This window comes from Falco rusticolus, chromosome 5, assembly GCF_015220075.1.
Source record: "Falco rusticolus isolate bFalRus1 chromosome 5, bFalRus1.pri, whole genome shotgun sequence".
Lineage (NCBI taxonomy): Eukaryota > Metazoa > Chordata > Aves > Falconiformes > Falconidae > Falco > Falco rusticolus.
In genome coordinates, this window is record NC_051191.1 from 68,820,222 (window position 1) to 68,843,890 (window position 23,669).

Here is a 23,669-nt window from a genome sequence, read left to right on the forward strand (position 1 = left end):
GATATGCAGCAGCCTCACACCATTCAGGCTCCAGACAAATCAGCAGATTCAGGATGTGTAGGATTTCAGTGCTAAAGAAGCAGTCCCATGATTTGTCCCACAAGTTGGAAGAAGTGTCTATGAAGCCTAACATACACAGAAAGTCAATTTCAGTACTATGTCCCTTTTTATTTTACCTTTGCTTCTTTGTCACCTCGTTGAAATCTTTCTGGGGCTTCTTTTAAGCATTTATAATTTTGTGAAAAAAATAGAAATTGTGAATAACAATGAACAGTTTCCTTGTTAAAAGCAATATTAAGAGCAGTAGGGCTTACGACAAGTCGCAAAATTAATATATTTATCAAAAGTATTACATGAAAAAAACCAGTATGCCATAAGCAGTGTACTGTTTAGAGATCAGAGAAGATACGATGTGCAGGATTTGTTACCAGAGCTAACCAACAGTATTAAATGTTTGCACGTTTAGAGGTTGGTTTGTTTGTGTCACAGTCTCAATAGTCCTGGTCCAGTTACCTAGCCCAAGTTATTTAAGAGCATGACAGCTAAAGAGACAGTTGTCAAGTGTCTTAGATCTGTAAGAAGAAGCTGAGAGAAAGGCGTCAGTCCTTCATATCACAAGTCCTCTGTCAGCTCTGTCTACTAGCAAGACCTTCCAAGGCAAAGCCTGCAAGTACTGCAGAGCCAAGGTGTTCTTAAGCCCAAATCAGCTCTGCAATTAAGCAGTTAACTAGAAGAGAATGTTTCATTGAACAAATAGTTTCTTTCTTGTTTGCTGAGCAGCTTCAGAAATCATGCTATCACCAGTTACAGTTGTTGGATGTTCTTAGGAACTGCCAACAATATCCCTTTTCTTATTTGGAATGTTTTGTTTCTTAGCTATTTCTGCTGATGTAATGTACCTGTACAAGGAAAGGTAGAAAAATGAATCTTTCAAATTAGTTTTACTTCTTCACTGGACAAATTTATCTGGACGCTTTCTGGGAAATTCACCCCATTAGTTACTTCTGAAGAGTTACATTGGTTTTATGAGACCTTTTTTGTTCCCTGAATGTATGAATGCAAAGTCTTTCAGTCAGTCTGTGAAGTTTCAGAAACAAAGCAAAGCTTTAACTATCATGAAAGCAGCTCAAAGATTTAAAGGAAGCCAAAGAAGTTAGAGTAGTACTTTTCTTTCTAGGCGACATAGCCCTTGCCTGAGATGTAGGACTTACTGACTGTCTATAATGTAGGTTTATTATTATTATTTTCTGTAATATTGTCAACGCAGCTGCAGCTGTGAAGGGTGAAGTTCTATCTTCTGTTTATTTCAATTGGTTTTGTACCTGAATTCTGATTAAAAAATTTGGTGGAGAACATTTTTCCCTCTCAGTGCAAAACAGTGCCTCATCCTATATAAAAAGTTTCTGGAGTTGTTTAATCAAAGTTTAAACTTGTAGTTCCATGAGAATATGTGTGAATGAAATGCGTTCACCCAAATATTCATAGGAAGAGAAGGAAAGAGAGAGTGGAAAAGAAAAATTTATGTTTCAATGCAAACCTCTTTACTTTGCAATAGATCAAGGGCAAATACCTAAATCTCACATTAGTGTATACGTGTATGTATCACGTGAGCCATGCCTGCTGGTAGGCTACTATTTGATCTTCAGTCTGAGCTGAGGAAATAACTTCTATGCATCCTTGAGATTAATAAGGCGCTTAAGTGCTTTGCCTGAAAAGGATGGTTTTTGAAATGAAATCTTCAAGCGGAAGATCTATCCAGCAGCAATGAAGTGTTACATCTTCTTTCTGCTGTCTCCTGCTCCCAACATTCTCAAATTTTATATTGCTACAAGAAAGACTTGGTTTCAACTAGAGATTTTGCTACTGGCCATAACCATTACATTCGGCTAGATCATTTCCTGAGGCAGTGAATTCCACAGATAGACTGCATAAAATAGCATTTCCACACAAAATTTCCAAATTTACTGCCCTTTAATTTTGTTGAGTACTCTGCTCCTCTTGATTAATGTTACTCTGTGAAAGGTTATACACTTCATTAAAGAATACTTGAACCACTTGACTTGTATTTAAAAAAGGCTATCATAACATGCTATAGTCATTAGGAATCAATTAGCAATTTACTCAAGAAATAGACAACTAGCTCTGGTGTCCTAGCTAACTTACTTTCCCTCAAGCTGCAGCTCTCCAGTATTGTGCACTGAACAAGACAGACATTTTTTTTTCTCTTCAGCTTGCTGCTTTGTAGTGGCAGCTGCCCTTCTGTGATGGATTAAACTTTTCCTGTAACTTTCGGTTATTTTTAAATGACATTTGGCATAAAGTGTCAGAGTGTGGCTGTGTGAATTGTAAAATCACCAGAATTTAGTGAATTGTGTCTACTCCTCTCATGAAATGACTAAAAGACCTCCACTATGCGCTTGGTGATGTTCAACCATTATGTTAATAGATAATATGCCTTGAACATTACCTTTGAACTATGATGCCTGTGCAGTGAATGAGATAATTGCAAAATCTGCAAGACTATTACCCCTGGGGGGGGGGGGGGGGGGGGGGGGGAAATCTCTAAACAATTATAGCATGCATATCTTCTGTGGCTTTACCAATAAGACTTCATCTATGTCTTCTGAAGAACCAAAGGTCTGTTTACAGAGATAAATAGACTTTTATTCCTTGGCCCCTACTGAAACTGATGGTTGTAATTGTGATCAGCAAATAACAGCATTAAAAATCCTGGTGTTATTTCTAGGAGATTATCTGTACCATTGAGAGAAAAGCCTTCAACTGGACATTGAAATCCTATAGTCAAGGTAGCAATTAAGGATGCTTGGCAAAGGAAAAGCTTTTCCCCAGTACACAAGGTCCATCAGACCTCAAATATGCTAAAATACCCTCTTTTCATCATGACACCGAGTGGTTTATTTGACAATACCCAGTGAGACAAGGTAGTATCCCACTTTGCAGATTGGAAAGCTGAAGCATAATGAGCCAAAATTATGTCCACACAGTGCCAGATAGGGTAGCAAATCATGAGGAGTCTAACTAAGATCCTTATCTCTCAGGTCTCTGAGAGATGATGTGTTAATCTTAGCAATGTACCAACTTTCTCACTGTTGACAGTAGTGAGATGTGAGTGTTGAGATGTGAGCTGTGAAAGGTCAGGCAGTTTGAGTTCTGCTCAGAAAGCAGAATTATTTCTATAAATGACAATCTGCAGATTCCCATCAATGCTGTGCTTCCAACTGACCTAACAATTGCTCCATACATGCTTATATTGACATCAGGTTGCAATCACCTTGGCTACTGTAGCTGGAATATTGTAATTCAGACCTACACTGGCTGATAGTCCTTGTTCAGAACTGTAAATTTAGATGATCCACCTTTTCTGCTGAGATTCATATGGTTAATTCACACTCAGGGAGAAGCAGTGCACTCAGTGACCAGGGAGCTGAACTCTGTGTTAAGGGATGTACTGTTGTCCTAGAGAGGTAACCTACAACTGAACTGGTTTCTGTTCACTGCAGGCAACCATACAAAACGTATTTTGCAGACCTTGTTTTCTGCACTCAATAGTGTTCAAATGGTAACACTCCTGATCTTGTCATGACCCTCTGCAGCTTCTCCACTTCAATAGCATAATTAGGAAAAATCAGCTCTACCACCTAAGTTACACTTGCAGTGAAAGTCTTCAGCTGCAATTAACAGGACACATGCATGCATACACACATGATTAATAGCTACATATTCCCAGAATGTTGATAATGATAAGTTTCCAGGAAGTAGTTTCACTCAAACACAGGTACAAGGTTTTTAATGATATCATATGGGAGCATTCGTCTGTTGAGGACAGTCCTGGATTTTAGCATACTTCCATTTTGGAGGAAGTATTTCCAGATATTTGGAAGGATACAATCTTAGCCAAGAATTTAATGGTTTTTAAATGTTGATATGTTGCTGTTACTGTTTTGAGTAAGTCTGTTTCCACACACACCCCGCCCCAATTTCTGCCAAGCAGCTTTCATCTGCATTTCTCCTGCAGTTGTTTTTCAAGAGCAAATAGTAAGCTCACAGTGTACTGTCTTCTTATCCCAAGGGGGTTTTAAAGATAATTTTCCAAATACCTAATGTTATATCAATATATAACATACATTCCTGTCACCTGTAGCTCAGTCCTATGATGTATGGAATAATCTTGCCTTCTACTAAAGAAAATGAGATGTGAGAGCGCCAAACACAGGGAGCCCAGCAACAGAGAGAGATTCAGCTGTTTGCCAGATACTGATGGTTTCTCTACACTTGAGAAGCTATCACCGTCTCTGCCTCTCAGCTTCTCTGTTACATATATGACTGGGCAATAAAAGAGATGAAAAGCTGACCTCCTAACTGTTCAGTCTGAGAAGTCCCAAATGCTCTGCTGTAGCAGAATGCAGGTCTATTTTTCAAAACCAATTTGTGCTGATGCTAGCTGGTACAATCACTATGCAATTGTGCAGACTTTGGAAATAGCCAGAGTACACTATACTGTAGTTATATGCTTTACCAGGCCAGGATGGAAACTTATTGCCATCTGGAAATTTCTTCCTGCCAAAGTACAAAAGGCACTGTGACATGCACCTGAATTCTGTACCTGGCACCCTGGCATTTGCTGTTTAGGATTCACTTGCACCACAGCTTTGAGAAGTTCTACTTTTCCAGCTGACTTTCCCAGCTGACAAAAAAAAACCAAACCACAACCAACCAACCTGTCGATAGATGAATACCATACAACTGAGGCTTTTTTATCACCACCTGTCATAGTTAGAGGGAAGTTGAGTCATCATTGTACCTGCACCGGTAAATTCTTATAGCAGTTTTTCAAAGTCATCCATACTCATTGTTTCTGTGAATTTCTTTATATAGATAGTGGGTTTCTTTGTAAAAGTCTCATTATCTTCACTTAAATCCAGCTTGGGCAGTCACATTTTGCCTGCCTGATTTCTCCACTGTGATTTCAGGTGAATATTGCTTCCATCTTTATATACCATGTTTTGTTCTCTTTAAAACACTGACTTGTTTCACACCAGAGGTGTCTACTTTTTGGTCATGTGGGATGAGATGTGGCTTGCAAACATAAAGAACTATTACTTTATGGTTTTAATTTATATTTATTTATATTTATCAACTAAACAATTCTACAAAAGTATTAAAAGGAAAGCTGGTTAATATGCTTAGGGAATGTTAGATGTTCATGTACTTTGTTCTGACAGCTAAATGTATTAATCCTGTGGAAGGAGCTCATGAACTGTTTTCACAGGGGCAGATTTTGAGCTTTTTTTTTTAGTAAGTCCAGTTCAGTTGCAGGTGAAGGAGCTCTGAGATAGTGTTTTGGACTAGCCCATTGACTATGGACTGTTGCCAGACAAGGACTTTAGTGACTGCACCTTGAAAGAAAAATGGATAATGGACTTCCATCCACAAAGAACTGATTATATTAGTGTTACTCTCCTGCCTTGTCTTACTGAAGGTCTGAAATTCCTCTCTTGGGTTGTTATGAATCTTGAGTCATATTGCCTTCCCTGAAGTGCATCTCGGTGCCCATGTATGGAAGAGTGTTTCTTCTGTGATCACAACAAATGTTTAGGTTGCAAAGGAGAGAGCGTTTTCCTGGAAGGAGAGGACAACATATGATAAAATTTTCAAAAGCATGGAAAACAAAGGAACCTAGAGTGCTTTATGCCTTTAGGTACTTTCAAGTCTGCAATTTATGTTCATAAATCATTTTAGTGCTGCTGAAAATGGTAACCACCATCTGTTTCTTTAATGATGCTATGTCTGACTCAGAAGATGAATGTTTATGAAAAGTAAAGAAGAAGAGACTCTGATATTTTTGATACCATCATGAAAGCAAGATTCTATTAAGGTATCCAGCAACTTTCCAAAATTTTGAATTTTGAAGGAGACTTCAAGATAAAATAGTGTTTATGTACTACATGCTTTTAGAATATATACAATATCTTATTATGTGCAAGAATGACTCTACACACAATACAGGTTCTGTGATAAAACAGTAGTCTGCCTGCTTCGTTTGCACATGCCTATAGTAGTGTGAAAGCCAGACCTATGCTTATGTCATTCAGTTTACAGTCTAAAGTTCTCTGAGTATTCAGTTGTGTAGGAATTAAATTTTGAAGGAGATTCATCCTTCAAGGAGAGAAGTTTGTGAGAAAGCTTTAGAAAACACTTGACTAGGTCAGAACATGGTGAGCCTTGAAAGGACCTTCCTCAAAAGCATACAGCTACTGCCACTGTGGGAAACTATAAAGATGACCAGAGCATTGCTAGGGGAAGATCAGTATTTCCCCATAGTTACCACATGCTTCTCTCTGAGGTACGTGTACCTGTGCTACACATGGGAAGTAAATGTGAGCTGACAACACACCGTGGAAGTGCTTAGCAAAAACTAACAACATTTTCACTGGCAGCAGAGAGTCATACATATGTGCAGTGGTTAGAAGTTTTGAAGTCATCGGGTGGACCCCTGTGGTGCTGTAAGTAAACAGAAAGTGACAGTCCACAACTTTGAGTGTGCAAAGAAGTGCCAGTGCAGCACATGCTTATATCTCAGCCCATATTAATAACTGCCTGTAAGGAAACAGCTAGAGGAAAAACGCAGTTAAAGGAGTGGTCACATCACAAAGAACATACAGAAACACTTGCTATGATTATGTGTAAACCAACTGCAGGCTCTGTTTACATACCTTTCCATCTGTTCCTTTGCCTAATCATTTCTGCTTTCCCTCTCTGTCTTCTAACTTTCCTTCATCTTTCCAGATGCAGGACGCTATGGGCTATGAGTTACCATGGGTGTATTTTGTCAGTCTGGTCATCTTTGGATCCTTTTTCGTTCTAAATCTGGTTCTTGGTGTGTTGAGCGGGTAAGCTGACAGTTTTGGTGTCCTTTTTCCAATGCTACAGGGCAAGACTCCATAATAAGGGTTCTTCCCTGTCACCAGGATTCTTTCAGAGGGGTTAAAAATCTGAATCCAAGGAAGCTTCACATCAGCTCTCAAATAATTTGACAAAATATTCAAACATTGCAAATAACAATACAGGTAAAACAAGAGGTGTAACTCTCTGACAAAGAAATTCAACCTCAGGGCATTCAAAATCGCTAATGTCAGCCTGTCATAAATTTCCAGAAAACTGGCTATTGAAAATCTTACTGCTGGTGACTTGGGATCTCTTTGGCTGGAGCCTTGCGGTGCTCAGAATCTGAGCTTGTCTCACTAATTATCATTCCACTCTTCCAGGTCAATGATGCCATAGGAAGGGACTGGCCCTGGATCTATTTTGTTACACTAATCATCATAGGGTCATTTTTTGTACTTAACTTGGTTCTCGGTGTACTTAGCGGGTAAGCAGTACCAGGAAAATGTTTTATTATTGTTTATTTTTTAAAATTTGTATTTCTATTCCTACTCTTTTGTTACCAAAACAATGGGCAGTGATGGGCTGATCTCAAGAACCTTAATAGAAGGTCTAGGCTATGGCTGTGCCAACAGCAAAATATGGCATTCCTAATGGCATGGAAGGAATCTTTTGACTAAATCAAAGGAATACAAGACAACTCTTTGCCAGTAACATGTTCATCTATCTAAAACCTCTACCTGTACTCTGTTGGATGAGGATAACACTATGCTCCCCTGTGGGTGAAGCATACCATTCACCATAGAGGAAGCGATTTATAGTAAAATTTCTGGAAGAGTCAGTGGGGCTGAAGGAGGAGTGAGAGCATGAGATAAATCTTTTCACATTTGTGGGGTGAGATTCCTGCCAAATTATGTCTTCTCACATAAGAAATTTTCACATTGCTTAGTATCTCTAATGAACAGCCTAATGGGAGACTCTTTTTCTCTGAAGAGTGTCTTGTGCACCTTTCTTCTTCAATAAGCACATCTTCTCTATTGTGCAAATTGCAAGCCTAGCATGATGCAGGGAGAAAAGATCATTTCCCTCTGACCTTTTCTAAAGATGAACAGAGAAGCTGGAGAAGTCCTTTTATTGTTTAAACATTCCTAAGACATCTAGACATTTAGCTGTATTTCAGTTCTGCAATATAACCCTCACTGCAAAGCATCATTTTAGTAGCTTTGATTAAAAACAATTGATATTGTCCCCAGTAGTCAAAAATTTTACTGCCCCTGGGGAGCCACATAATTAGAGGAATCAAGCCAGCAAACATTCCTCGCAAGATTTTTAAAAAAAGATCTCCTAGAATTAGGCTTCTAATTCCATGTTTGGGCATGACTGGGCGCCTACAGCTATTCCATGTACATGGATAAATATGGTATGAGGACTTTTATGCATTCTCTTTTTCTTTGTTTCTAACATCCTACCTCCTTTAATGAGCTCTAAATGAATTTGGTCAGAGCCTGTACCTGTTGCCTGAGTGGGGCAGCCCTGAAATCCCCTGTCTTTTGATCATAAGAGAGGGAAAATGATCTCTGAGCAGGAGAGGACTTGATGCCTCACATAAATTATGTCCTCAGTATTTAGGCCAACAACACAGAAAGGGCAGTAGTAGGACTGGAGAAGAAGATCCGCCATTGGCCATCCTGCAAAGAGACAGGTAATAGCAGATCTACAGGAGGTATTACTGCTATCTTCATTACTCTATTGAAGGAGACATGCCACTAAGTCAGCTGCTGCAAAGAGAAGTGTTTCCAAGCAATAATAGGAGCGGGGGGAAATCCCCAGTAATGAAATGTTAGGCAATAGTCTGTGTTTGGATATCTGGAGAGTGATACTCTGGGTACAATTTTAAAACACAAGCTTCTCATTTCTCCAGGTGGATACATCGATCAGCAGATAATGATGTCAGCACTAGTGGAGGATGATAACCAGCTGACAGAGGGAAGGTGATCTGTTGTACCACAGGCACCCTCAAGGACCACAAGACAGTGGTTAAAGAATATATAGTATCTGATTGGATAAACTGCCTGTGAGCCCAGCTCTGAGGAGTGCATACTGATGAAGCACTGCTGAATTCCATTTACCTACACTTGGATTTGTGTCTGTACATAATTAAAAACTGAATTTCCTCTCTTTCATTTTTCAACTGAAGAAAGTGTTTTGGGGCCTAGATCTTCCAGCTCCTGACATACTGCAGCTAGACCGCCACAGTTAGTAGTAAGAGATGGAAACAGTCTGTAGAGAGAACTGAAATCAAATATGAAGTTCACCTTGTTTGAGCTGTGAGTCACTCTTTCTGGATGTGTTCACAGTGTTATGACAGCTGCACTGTTTCTGCAAAATTTTTCCCAACTCGAGAAAAGTAAAAAGAAACTTAAGAATTTGCATCCATGAAAAAACACAGAAATTATGGGAGAAATGTTCCAAATTTTCTTTGGGCTAAATAAGCAGTTCTTAAACAATTAACTTTCTAGAGCAGTTCTAAATTCTGCTGAGTTGCAAAGTGTCTCCATTTTGAAGATTTGGCTTTTTTTTTTGAGACTTGCTATTGCTATTAGTCTGATCTGTGTAGATGATCCACCTGTCTGTCCTACATAGATACAAAGCAGCATTCACAGGCATCTTTGTATATCCATTCTAGGCATCTCTGATTTCTTCCCATTTATCTATTTCAGGAACTTCACCAAGCATGTCATGTAGGTACACTTCATCAATGACAGATTAGCTTAGGTTTTTTTAATCACTTCTAAGTATGTAAGTGTAATTAATTGTACTCACAAAGACACCCTGATTGCACCTGCAAAATCAAATGCTGAGTTCTGCTCTGCTAAAGAGCTCATTTGTATTTTGTTTTTCCTCAGATATGTCATCCATTCATGGTTCTACTGGTGAATATACTAGTCACATGCTAAGCTAAATAGTATGACAGAGTATTCATGTGCAGAGCTATAATCCTCTTCCTGTCTTGACTGAGCACAATATGAAATTCATGTATTCCAAAGCAAATATCCAGTCAGCAGATAACACAGTAGACCTCTTCAAGCCCAGGCAAAAGGATTCTACATCATTGCTCTGAGCAGTGAAGCCCCTCTTAGAGGTATCTTGGGATCAGAGATGTTCACATCTGGGTTGTCTATTTCAGTCAATTAGTGAGAAAAAGATGGCAGCATGGGTTCAACTTTCAGACCTGCACACCTAAGCGTATAGATTCACATTTCTTTTATATTTTGCCTAGCAGTGATCCAAATCCCAGGACACAGACCAAACAAGCAGTTGCCTAGGGCAAATGGAAGGCAGGAGAACAGCCATTTCTTCTGCTTTGCGGGGATCCTGGAAAACCCAGCTGGCTGCTTTTGATGCCCTTACTGCCAAGAAAGAGGTCAGAGTGAATGGGGGCTGGTTATGATTGTAGCTGCTCCTGGAGCAGTTTTATGACCTTTCAGGGCCTTTTCCTAGTCTTCTCTCCCCTCTTCCAACCATTCCCATTCCTCGGTGTACTTCTCAGGGTGGATGAGATTTGAAGCCTTGTGCTGCACTTTTAGTAGTAAGCAAGAGTTTTGAACTGCTAGAATTCTGCTGGTTTGCTCATTTTGCATCACTTCTCTAAATGTGAGAAATCATACTGAGATCAGATATAGACAAGAATTACTTATATTCCATCATCAGGATGGGCAAGAGAAATTTTCTTTTGCAACGGCACAGGGCACAGAACTATGTGTTTATGTTTATGATCTTGACCCACTCTAACCTCACACAGAGAAAATATCTCTTCAGAATGCTCTGCTTTTTGGTATTCCCATTGGCAGACGTATCTTAGAATTTTCTGGGAAAAGACAGGAAAGTGAAGCAAACTGAAATCTGATAAAAGCAGCCAGATTCACTGACTCTTAAACTGATGTTCTCTTGTTCACTGAAGAGAGACAGATTGCTTGGTAGTTCTGCAACCCTTTGTCGACCTTACCCAGACATGATAGTGCAATCTGTTTTGAGAAGACCACCTCCAGATTCAAAATGGCATTTCCATCAGAAAGCTCATGTGGTTGTTGGCCTCCCTGCTGAAACTGCAAACAATGACCATTTATTGCCAACTGTGATGGTGGCAGAGGTAATGTGCACACCTGCCTGCAGTAGGAGCTGGACTGAAGTCACCAACTCATTTCACATGGGATGGCAACTGACCATTGATATTAGTTCTTGACTGTGAGCTACGTTTGCCTGAGTACAGGCTGGCATTCCACATGGGAGGTGGTTTGAATTGCACTAGCAATTTTCCTGAGCCACCTGTTTTCAATGTCTTAATGTTAGTAGAGCATAGAAATTAAGATAATTTAAATAAGTTGTCTTCTTTGGAGAGCCATCTGACATGTTGAGTATCATACATTGTACAAAAGAATAAAACATGCAATTGCAGATCATTTAGACTAGGCAATCACAGTATTTCCATTTGTGCCATTAAAAAGGTAGGTAACAAATTCACTTCTATCAGATGGTCAGTGTAAAGACATCATGCTAAAATATCACATTGGTTTAGTCACCTCTCTTGCCAAACCTGAGCACCCTTTCAGAGAAGACAGTAAGTGGGGACTGAAAGGACCCAAGTTGGTATGCAGCTTAGATGCATCTAACATGAACGATCCACTTCAGTGCACAGTAGGAATTTCATCTGCTGTAGATGGGGCTGTTTCATGATGTTTTCTACTTTGGTTCCGAAATTAGCCCCTTACAAGTTATATCCATGCAAGTATAAATAGTTCTCACTTGAGTTGAGGGCTCAGTCCCTTTCAAAATTGGACGCATTTGTTGTAGATTATAAAATACCATCTTAGGAGCAACAATTGGAATATTGGGATTTGATTTATCAAACAGGCTTAATAATACATAGCTTCATTCAGTAATATTTTTTTTTAGTTAATTTATTAATTTGGATAAAGCACTATGTCAAACCCAGAGGGAAGTAGTTATTGGAGCAGAAAATATAACTGCTATTGATTGATTTTTTTTCAAAAATTCTTTGTATGTTTTTTATTATTGTTGGGGATTTTTTGTTTGTGTTGCTCCCAGCATGAGAAAATTTGATTTTTCATTCTTGCCATGCTTGCAATAGCTGTCTCTGCCTTGTGGCTAAGTGTGGTCCCAGGGCTGACTGTGATCTACCTTCAGACCTGAGAAGCCAATGATTCTCTGCCTCATTTCCACCTTCATTATTACATTCCCATAGGATGGGCAGAACCCTCAGCAGTGTGACAGGGGTGAAGATCACACAGGCATCCTTGGTCATGTAGTTGAAATGAAGGCATCATCCTACTTTCACTCTGTTGCTGTGCAGGTTTCATGCACAGCTCATGATATTGAAAGCCTGATCCAGAGCCTGTGAAGTCAATGGAAATCTTTCAGAGGGAAGTACTTCACCATCACTGTCAGAAAAGTACCTCCATCTCAGTTGCTTGAGAACACTTCACATGGAACTCATTAACATTTTGAGTAAGATTTTCATAATCCTAATATTATCCCACCAAAGTTAGTGGTAGGTTTCCTGTTTGATTTTGCAGGAACAAACCTAAGCCAAATATTTTGTGGATTTTTTTTTTTTTAAAAAAGCAGTTACGGTCATCAGCCAGGGTAGTGGATAATGCATTGGAGAGTGACGTTACCTCTCATTTCTAGAAACAGTGGGCCATATTATTTGCTGTGTGTGCCTTATGTAGTGATCTGCTTCAGCATATAGAAGACAATGCTTAAGTAATCTTGGTCTAGCACTTTTCAGAATCATTAAGCTTACTTATTAAAATACAGGTGTTAAAACCTGGCTTGGAACCAGAGGAGAGTCTCTAAATACAGGTAGGTCAGCATTTCTAGGAAAAAATGATACAGTATAGGGGTGTCTGAAAGAGAGGAAGAAACAGCACCACAGCCAAGAAGAAGGTAAAGCAAGCAGCCAGGTTCATAACTAAGCAACACAAAATTCTTGTTCCTGTGCCCTCTGTTTTAAGCCTGTATTCCCAATAGTGGTCTTTCATAAAACTATCAGATGTCTACCATAGTTCACTTTCTGGCAGAAAAGTTTGTCTACCCATAATTTCTTATGGTTTTCTACCCAACCTGATATTTGAAAAATATGTTTCATATCAGACAACCTCAAATACTGAAAGTCTGCAGTAAAACATTGAAGTTGGATTTTTTAAAATATATTGTCCAGGTGAAATTGCCTGCAATTAAATGTGTACAGAATTGTGAGTACTGCTAATTTCACTTATTTCAATTACACTAATTACAGTTAGCCCAGTTTAATTGTTATTACACTTATAATCTTAAAGACAAATTGAAACCTGGCTAAAAATTAGAGCCATCATCTCACTCTCCAGATGTCAGATTATTGTCAAACAGTTCATCATTGAATTAAATTAACCATTATTTTTATAGATGTTTATGCATAACTGTTGGAGAATATCAAGTGGTAAAGAATATTAGAAAGTGTATGGTATTGTACATGAATGTTACATATGCATTTTATTTGAATTGTCCATCAAATGTTGAGAATGAAAGGGTTAAAGAAGGTATTCTTCTTTTCCTAAGTATTGGTAAGAATGTGGACACTCCAGCTGTTTTACATGTGTATCTAGCAAGGATACTTCATTCATGTGTCTGTCTTAAAAGAATAGAGAAAGCTGGGTGTGCTACACAGAATGTGGAGACTTTCTAGTGGACATCAGTCTAACCCATTGTTTTTCAATCTCTTCCTCCCTCCGCCCATGTCCTGTCCCTCCCTCCCTCTTGCTAGGGAGTTTTCCAAAGAAAGAGAGAAGGCTAAGGCTCGGGGTGATTTCCAGAAGTTACGGGAAAAACAACAGCTAGAGGAGGATTTGAAGGGATACTTAGACTGGATAACTCAAGCAGAAGATATTGACCCAGAAAATGAAGATGAAGGCATGGATGAGGAGAAGCCTCGAAACAGTAAGCAATTTTCTTCTCTCTTTCTCTCTTTCCATGCTTTTAGCAAGAGAGCCCATGCCCACCTGCTGTAGTGCTGAGATGGCTTATAAGGAAGAACAACTTCTTCCTAAGACTCTCACTATGCTTATACATGATTCCAGTGTAGTATCTGTACAAAACTGTGGGAGGGAGAAATATGTGTGGAATAGTTGATATTGTTCTGCAGATCCTCAGTTTATTGTCTGTGATACTGACATAAGATCATGGTATTAAAGAGAAAAAAACGATGAATACTTGCTGTTAAGGCCCGCTACTGAGATAAGTTTTAAAATATACATCTGTCTCCTATTATTTAATTGCAGTTCAGTGATGCAGGCTGTTTACACATGGTTAATTCCTTTGAATGCAAAGGTTTCTAGGCAAAGCAGTGCTACAGTACCGGAGAGGGGCCAAATCAGCCCTGTTGTACATTAAGTGGGCCGTCTGTAACTCCATTGAAATCAGTAGCATTGTGTTTGCTTTTGCCAGGCTGGAATTAAGCTGTGACGTTTCGTGTAAGGGAATTATCTCTTTTTCTTCTATTCTGGAGTTAAGATGTTTGTGCAAAGTGAGAATTCACCAACTGTCTCTTCTTATTAGAAGTCCTGAAGAAGGAAGGGCTTGAGGAAAGCAGCAATTCCCTAGATTTCATTACCTTCATTGAATCTTTGCCTTCCACCTCCTTTTTTACCAATAGAAGCTGTGTAACACTTCAGAAACACCAGAAATTATCATTATGGATTGCGCATTTGGGAAATGTCAGACTTGGAACCTTTAGACAGTTATATAGTAAAATGAGCACTGGCTCTACTCTTGGCTTTCATGACCAAAATGTGCATTTGCCTAGTCTGGTTTTGAAAGAGAAGACATGAGACATTTCCCTAGTGATCACCCTTTCTACCAGGCAAGCAAAATCCACAGGATTCTCCAATCAGAAATGTATATTCTAGAAACAGGAAGACTGGACATGGGAAAGTTTTCCCTACAGAGTAAAGCAAGGTTTGTATTAGATGCTCATTCTTTTGGAGAGTAAGCACTACTCCCTATTGCTGCCAGAACATTTAAGTTATTTTAGAAAAAAATTATAGGGTGATTAATATCAGGTTATACCCATGATACTTAAGTATCTGGACCTGAAGGACTCACTCGGATGTCTTGCTCAGACTTTCCCCAAATCAGGTTATTTTGATCTTTATGCTGGTGTCTTCATAGCTTGCTTTCACAATTTAACCTTAGTAATCACTCAGAAGTTAATTTATTATTCATGGTCAAAGTTTGAAGCCCTGTGGTGTATAATACATGGAAGGTGATGTCTGGTGATCCAAATTAATTTGTATGTAGACAGAATTGCCTATTAAAAGAAAAAAAAACCCCAACCAAAACACTACAGTAGTGGGCTCTGGTTGGTATATTTATGTGATGTCTGAGTGGAGAGGACAAGGGCTGGGTTGCACACAACTCCACTGAAGTCTTCAGAAGACTTTCCATTGACTTCAGTGGAAATTGGGTCAGGTTTATCACATATCTTCTTACAGACATGCCTACTAAAGAGAAATATAGCCATAGTGATGAAGTAGCGTGATGAGAACTTGCCTTGGTTACTCACAGATCTGAAGTTTTTCCTTTTTAATTAGCATAAAAATAATGCTGCTTTGGTAACAGCATTAGGGAATACGTCCGACTTAGGTTCATTGCATGTGCTGTAGGGTGGAGTCAATCCACTTTTGAGCTAACAAGCTCCTTTTGTGGGTGGTGATGGTAAGAACTGAAAGATAACGTACCTTCAGCTTGTTTTCAGTTCTTCCTGTTCAGTTTAAGGTGAGCTTTGTAAGGCATGGTTTACAAAATCAGTCCTCTTACATCTGACGGGTTGTCTAGAGTTTCTCACAGTAGGCTGTTAATGGCAGAATTATATACTAGCAGCAAACTCACTTATTACCCATTTCTTTTCCAAACTATTAATGAATAGAGTATCTTCAGTGCCGTTGGTTCCAAGTGTGAGGTCTAAGGGCAGTGGTTGCTGACTAGTCCCTAGCACACAGCACATTCTCTGCAGCTTTGGGTCACTTATCCACTTCTGTTCCATGACAGACCAGGCTTGGGAACAGATGTCTGCAGTGCCTAGCATTGAACAGTAGAATTATGCATCTGTTGACAGGAATTGCTCAGGATGTGAAGGAAGGCTGTGGACTGATTTTGGCCATGTACTGGGGACAATGGTCATGCTAACAAAAGTCTGCATAAGAGAATAGGAGAGACCAAGCAACTGGCTCAGTCCATGAAGTTTATTTACCTGTTCTTTTGATGTGTGTGTCCCATCTAGAGCAGGCTGTTGATAGCAGTATTCTTGTCACATATGGCCTGCATCTGTGAATGCCAAATTAACCCTTCTAGCTTTGGTGTACTGTCCAGTGCTGTACTTTGGTCTCCCTGCCACAGGCTTTTCTGACAACAGAAGTAAAGGGTCTCAGTGCTGCTATGCTCTGGTAAGGAAGCAAATAGCCTCTGGGTCAGATGGTAAAAAGCAACACTCCCCTGCCCCACCCCTAGGCCAATAACAATACCTGGATAGATGTCCTAACCTGGCAGATTTGTGGAACTTACATCTTGGCCTTTTGTATTTCATAAATCGCATTCATTTTTCTTTTCCAGTAGGCTATTGTATTTACTTTTGCACAATTGCAAGTACCATATTGTTTAAGCTAGATTGTATTTCTTGCTATTTCTGAATGTCAATCCTTACTCAAATGACAAGTGAGAATGTATTTTCAAAGCCAAATGGCTTGCAGATGTCCTCTACTAAGATGTCATATTCGCTTATTGGTTGTCATGCTTATCTGTCATGTATGTCACATGGGAAGAAAGTCCTGGTATATGTATTGCACCTAGCTATCCTACATCTCGCTTATCCTACTGCTTATGAATATACCTTCTGCAGAGCCATCTCAACCCATTCAGGTGCTGGAGACGAGTTTACTAACCAGGTCTGACAAAGCCTGTCTGCTCTCCCGAAGCTGAGTTGCGTTGCAGCTGTACTGCTCTTGGGGCTTGGTAGATCGGCTAGAAAATGGGTTGGATGAACACTGTGTAACAAAATCAAACTGAGAATACAGATCTTTTGCTTAATGGCTTCAGCTTAAGGTAATACCACAGGAAAGGTACCATGAGTAAGTGACAGAGTGTTTTGTTTAGGGTTTTGTGGGTTTGTGTGTGTGTTATCTACTGTGTTGAATGTTTTGGCATTTGTGCAGTCAGTCACTAGTAGGGTTAAACTGCGGGAGATAGATGGTATTAATTCTCTTCCAGAAACCATCTACAAAATAAGCTCGAAGTATAAGGGACAGATGGCATAGTTGTAAATTCCCTCAGGAATCCCTTTGGCTCGAGCGCCCCCAAGATGTTTAAATCCCACCTAATAGCAGTGATGAGCTTACATCACCGAGGCTCCAATGTCTTCCTTGTAGTCTTGTGTTTAGCTCTTGCTGAAAGAGTTCCATTGCCTTCTATGCAGCTTCGATGTGTTTTTCTTTCAAGTGCTCTTCAAAGCTCACTGCCTTCTGTCTCTAGTACAACGTCCTGAACTCCACAGAAAAGTGTCCCTGCCCCTCTCCAGCACACTTTTTTCAGTCATTGCTTAATGAATAATGTTGATTTTTAAGGTATCAGCCCTCAGCCTTTCAGATAACAATTCGCTGAAGTGCACAGGGCAGTTCAGACCTCCTTAAGCTGTTGGTTTAGCTCAACAAACTTTAGGGGTTGCCTTTGCATCAGTTATTGTACTGATTTTCAGGAGATGTGGGCTCCTGCCTGAACTCTGACAGTGATTCACACAGTTACTTTAAGGAAGTCACATCATTTTTTGCTTCTTCAGTCTCCCTTTGGAGGTTGTTTGGGGTTTTTTATAAAGAACATCAGAAGATTTCAGAAATGTCATTAAAATATACTTACTAAACTAGAGTGTCAGCTAATGTAAACTCTGAGATTCAGCAGTTTACACCATCTGGGCTCTGACCCAGGTAGTCTACCTAAACTGAATCATCCCAAACACAGAGAACATATGTTCCCTCTTCTCTGTCTTTGGCTGCAGATGCAGGTTTTGCTGTCTTCTTACTCCATAGAGGGGGCTGCCTGCCTGTCAGCAGTGAACTGCCTCCTGTAAAACAGGACACAAGGTGGAAGAGAAGAAAAATTCCCTTGCATCCTTATTTGGTTTGATTGCCTGTGCCAGCCTTTAGGGCAACATCAGTCACATTTTGTATATGCCACTGTATATTGCTATGTATATGCCAAACCAAGTCTTATTGGGTGTTTACAGCCCTTAATGAAATGGTCAGCAAGTCCAAGCAATACAACAGCAAGGACCTTAGTGGAAGAAAGAGTAAGAAAGGAAGATAAATGAAGTCAGAATTGGACAATCTGTGCAGCCTTTAGCTGATGCTCTGCAAAGCAGAGGTCTTGGCATTCTTCTGGGAGTTTATTACCAGGCATCTCTCACATGCATTGAGAGCATTCACAGAGCAGGCTGAATTTATTCTCTGTGTTTTGGGAAGTACATGTTTGATGCAGTTTTTCCTTGTTTGCAAACATGATTATGCCATTATGGCAGATGTGAGGTGGGAAATGTGAAAAGGCTTCTGGGGGCTCTTTGTGTTGATGGTTTTTTTCTGTGTTCTTTCCCTGATGGATTCCACATGGGAAGAAAACATTAATTTGACAGAGGAGAGAAACACATGTCATGGCACAAAACAGTTACTGAATTTCAAAATTACATGATAGCAAAGAGAGCTGTCCCCCCTGTTGCCAGGGTAACTGGGATTTTGCCCTTTTATTTCTTCTTGAGAGTGGTCTGGAATGCATCTGTTTTGCAGTGGGCAGAAGCAGGAAACCTCAATCCAACCCAGATTCTCCTCCTATTGAAATTAGTTGGCAAAACTCCCATTGACTGCATTGGGGTCAGGAAATAGCTGTGAATGAGCAGGGAGAAGTAATTTGATGTTTCTGACTGCTCAGATTTTGCCCTCCCTCTGTTTCCTTCTATTTCAGTTCTATTTGGTGCTGCTGTCTGCAATGTGAGTATGACCACTTTAATATCAACCAAGTCCCTAAAAGTAACAGAGCCCACTGCTTGGCCTGGGATCTGATAACAAAAGCATTCTGTGATTCAAGACAACTCATTCTTCTAGTTAAGTCATATCCAACATAGTACTGTAAAGAGCTGATTTGTAAGTAGCTACCCTACAGAAATTTAAAGTCTAATCGTACTCCAGGGCTCTATTGTAATGGGACTGATGGCTATAGGTAATCAGGTTTTCATGTAACAGCAGAAAAAGTACAAATCAATGTGTTGCCTATCAAAAGCACATAGCAATATATCAGATACTATTAAATAATGAAAGGTGTGGGAAGGAGGTTGACCGTATGTGCATATTTATGCCCCAGCTAAAGTAGGAGTAGAAAGTGCCCAGTTGAAGTCAGAAAGTGCAGAAATACAGGCAGGTTCTAAAATATATGAAAACCTAAGCTGTTTAAAAATAGTGTCTTGAATCTTCACCTTCAGAGCAGTTGTGGTAGTGCGTTAGTGGCCTTTGGAAATGTTTGCTAACATCTCAGTTCACTGCCTCTAAGGAATCAACTGCAACCTAACTTTTTGGTTGACCACAGATTTTCTCTCGCTCCTACAACTGGTGTTACCTGTGAACTCCACTAGTCATGACTAGGCGGTAGAGTGCATTTAATCACAAGCTTCTAAGAGTCTTCCCTAGAAGAAAAAGGTTTTGAGGCAAGGAGGAAGTTTTCAGCTGCAAAAGTAAGACTTTTAGAAGAAATGGGGACCTCTTGGACCATTAGAACTTTTGGAAATTCTGTGTCTTTCATGAAAACGCTTTGTGCTTCTGAACATCAGGCCAGAAATGAGAACAGGAGGGCTGCTGGTTCAAACAGGAGAAGAAAAGAATTTGAGAACTCCAGAAATAGAAGCCTCAGTAATTTCAACCCAAACAGGGTTTTATTCCCAAGAGCTCCAGTAGTAGTTTGACTGTATTACATAACAGGGATGAAAGCATGATCACCTTTCTCTGAAAGTTCAGGCTTTTTAGGATTTATCTATCCAATTTCTGTTGACTTAGTTTTGCAAAGTCAACTTACATACCACAAAGAGTCTCTGCTGGTTTCAGTGAGGCCCTGTACCAAATACTTTCCATTGACTTTAATGAAAACTGACACAAAATCCTGTGCAACCCTTTGGGAAAGTTAGCGGGTTTAAGTTGTTCGCTAGAGAGAGTTTTGTGTACAGATCTAATCAGGATACCAAGATAAAAGAACACCAACTTGTTCAATTTTTATATTTAGTAATTTGATATGTCAGCTTGCCGTGGCTTCCAATTCGTGTGCTCAGTGTACTGGTAAGGAAGAAGCTTATTACTTTCTGTCTAAGAAAATAGCATGGTTCTGTGGGATAATGTCTAAGGTAGAAAATATATAACAGGATTTTCAAAGACTTAGTTACAGGCCAAAATTTCAGGATGACCTAAAAAACTCTTGGTCCATTTTCTATGATAAAATTTAATGGGGAACTTCGCAGCTAGGGAATTAACATGCAAGATGCAGAAGGTAAAATGAGAGAGAGTATTTTTACACAATGCCTATTTTAAATTCAATCTTGACCATCGCTGCCTTAAAACTTACGTCTTTTTACTCTGTGAACAGAAGGATGGCATACTGAGTTAATTTTTGTCTCCTGTTTAACACAACACACTTGAAACACACTTGAACTTGTATGTTGACAGCAAGTCAGTTCACCCTCATTTATTCTAGTTTCATCCACAGAATTTGTCCCAATGTATCTCACAGACACATGGAAGGACATGGGCAACCACCCCTTGACAGGCATGTACAGCTTGGTATTTTAGAGGATTTTTGCCTATTGTCAAAAAGCAGTTAAAAAAAAAAAAAAAGCAGAGTGGCTCACACGGGATTTAAGATCATCTAAGCAAAAGCTGTAAGAGGCACAGGCTGGAAAATGAAACCTTTATCTGTTTAGTTCCTCTAATACCAGTTGGTGATTTGAGAATGGTGTCATACAACCTGGTTGCATTTTGCTTTCTGTGCATAAATACAAGGAAATAAAAGCCAGGGAATAAAATGATTTATTATCTGTCAAAACCCCATCTAAAGAGGAAGAAAGCACAATGTCATCTACTTTTCTCATTGTCCACTGATGTGGAAAATAATCATCTGGTAACTAAGAAAAGATTAACTGCAGCGCCAACAACTGTAGGCCTTTCAGAAGGGCACCTGATACGTGTTTCACAAGGAGTTTAGTAGCCATGATAGATTTATTCTCTTTCACCTGGAGACAGAGAGACAAAAGAAGTGCTCTTTGGTGTTCACTGCACCACCAGTTTCTTCTGGGGAAAAAACTCCATGTACTCAGCTGCAGAGGTTCCAAAACATGGTTTGCTTGGACAGGAGTGACAGCACTTCCCAGCTGTGCGCTGTTCCCCAGTGCAAGCACAGTCCCAGTGGCTTTTTTCTACCTTGCCTTCTTTTGAAGAAGCTCATACACTTACTAAAAGGCTTTTGTAAATGATAAGTCAGCTTTGGTTTTGTTGTGTGGTTCTTCCCTTCCTCACAGAGAAGCTCAGGTTGCAGAATGTTGCATGGATTTGTGCTACAGATGTCAAGCTTGAGTCTATAATTAGCATGCTGCCTAGAAAAAGTTTCTGGGACATTAGTTCTCACATTGGGCTGAATCACTCCATCAGTCCTCAGGCAAAAATCCTACTGAAGTTGCTGGGGATTTTGCCTGGGTAAGGACTTGGGCCCCAATCTGTTTCATCTGAGGTCAGTAACAAAACATGCAAGTGTCAGCACTTGAAAATGTTGCTCAACATGAGGTCTTGATGCACCAGACGCTTTGTACTCACACATGACTTCAGTATTGTGTAACTGTCATCCACCAAGGGGAAACCATGAGATATTCAGGATGTGAAATCGCATATAGGACTGAATAGTCCAGATAGTAGTGTTGGCCCAGCGCATAATTCCACTGGCATAAATTTGACCCACTGTCATTGCAAACATTTTGCTTCCATAACTGTACTTAAGGAAATGTGGGATTGGACCCAGACAAACTTTTATAATCTAAAAAGAAAAAACAGCATATATCAGAAAAGAATGAGAAAGCAATTGTGAGGCTTCATAGTGACCTGTAGGTAGCTGCAGTTGCAGAGTACCTAGCACAATGATACTCACCGCTATAGGTGAGAGAAAGCGAAACTGCCATTTAAAAGTGTAATTTTTGTTGTATAACTCTCCGTGCAGCTGAAGTAACAAAAAAAATATATCTTTTAGGGTGATTCTGCTTCCACTTTTGCCTCATCAATGTCAACAAAACTATGATGCCAACTTTTGACTTTTTCCTTTTGGAATAAAACCAAAACTGAGAGTAGACTTCCCTCCTGACTCTCTTCACATGTTGCTTTCTGTTTTTTATTGTGAGTGAGAAAGCAAGGAAGCAGCAAGGCCTTATCCTTGATTGTTTTGTCTTTCTCCCCATTTCCAAGAAAAGAGGAAATACTTGGAGAGGAAAAAAATTAGTTTTCTCAACAAAGTGAAATTAAAAACTGAGCTTTAAGTTAAGCTTAGAAATGCTTCATATACAACACTGATTGTTAAAAATACATATGCAGATTAATATTTGAAGAGGGGAACAATGTTGTTCTGAGCTCTTTTGTCTAATTTAAAGAAAAAAGCACAGGGAGGCTAAGCAATTTTCTTCAAGATCACCCACCCTCTCAGTGCCAGAGTCTCTCACACCATTCTCTGCCCTATAGACCAGAATTTTGACCTTGGATTGTATCACATAAAGCATTTACAGGTTTGATCAGGGTGATTTTGAACTATTTTCCTTCTCTTGGAATTCACCATAATCATCTCAATCACTTTAATAGATAGAATTTTCTTGTTCCCCTGAATGTATGGATGGTTTACCCTGTGTAAGCTATTCAACAGGTTTGCTTTTTATTAGCAATATAATTTAACAACCCAGCCTTTATGAAAAAGCACCATTTAGGTTCATTGTTCTGTAGATTTCTCAGCTTCCCAGTTTCTTTCTGGCTGAAAGAAAGCTTTGATCATAAAAAAGAAAAGTGAGCAACCACTAGAAAACCTTCTTCCCCTTTCTCATCTGCTGAATAGTTACTGCTGAGGGTAGATAAATCCCATCTAACCAAATGAGATATAGAAACAATTTAGCTGAAGTTTGCATTTTATGTCAAAGCACAGTATGGAGAAAACTAATTGTTTCCTTGGTTTGAATGGAGAGCAAAAGAAAATAAAGCTGCTGGTATTCAGGAAGCCTCAGGACAAAGCTGTGGCCAGTGTTACAATCTGTAATTCTGCAGTAGTTTATTCCAACATAGCATCGGGAGGCCTGATATTGTTTGCTGAAGTGGAAAAAACATTTCTAGAAAGTAGAGCAGAGTAACACTTCAGTTTGGGGAAGGTGGGCCAAATTCAGGCATATGTGACTCCAGCAGCCAGCTTCTTGAGTGAGTGCTGGTGAATAGTGACAGCTCTGAGATAATAAAGTGACCCTGAAGCGGTCACTGCAATGAGCATCTACCAAATCTCCGTGCCGCTGCTGCCACTTTTGCTTGGAAGAAGAGAGGGCAGTGTGGAGAGCAAGTTCCAAAACCGTGCTGGTTTCTGCCCACAGGCTCAATTTTTCTTCTTGCTCCCTTGCAGGCATC

General features: G+C 39.6%; 1 protein-coding gene across 15 annotated transcripts in view; it reads left to right on the forward strand.

The window, feature by feature from the left end:
- Nucleotides 1-23,669, forward strand: part of CACNA1C (calcium voltage-gated channel subunit alpha1 C) — a 441,719-nt gene that overhangs the window by 284,901 nt on the left and 133,149 nt on the right. For 14 of the 15 annotated variants that reach the window (XM_037387928.1, XM_037387931.1, XM_037387930.1 and 11 more), the window contains exons 8-9: nt 6,808-6,911; nt 13,727-13,899. In XM_037387928.1, coding sequence (XP_037243825.1) covers nt 6,808-6,911; nt 13,727-13,899 — 277 coding nt within the window. Of the gene's footprint in view, nt 1-6,807; nt 6,912-7,286; nt 7,391-13,726; nt 13,900-23,669 lie in introns of all 15 variants that reach the window. The other variant, XM_037387942.1, reaches the window with a different exon arrangement.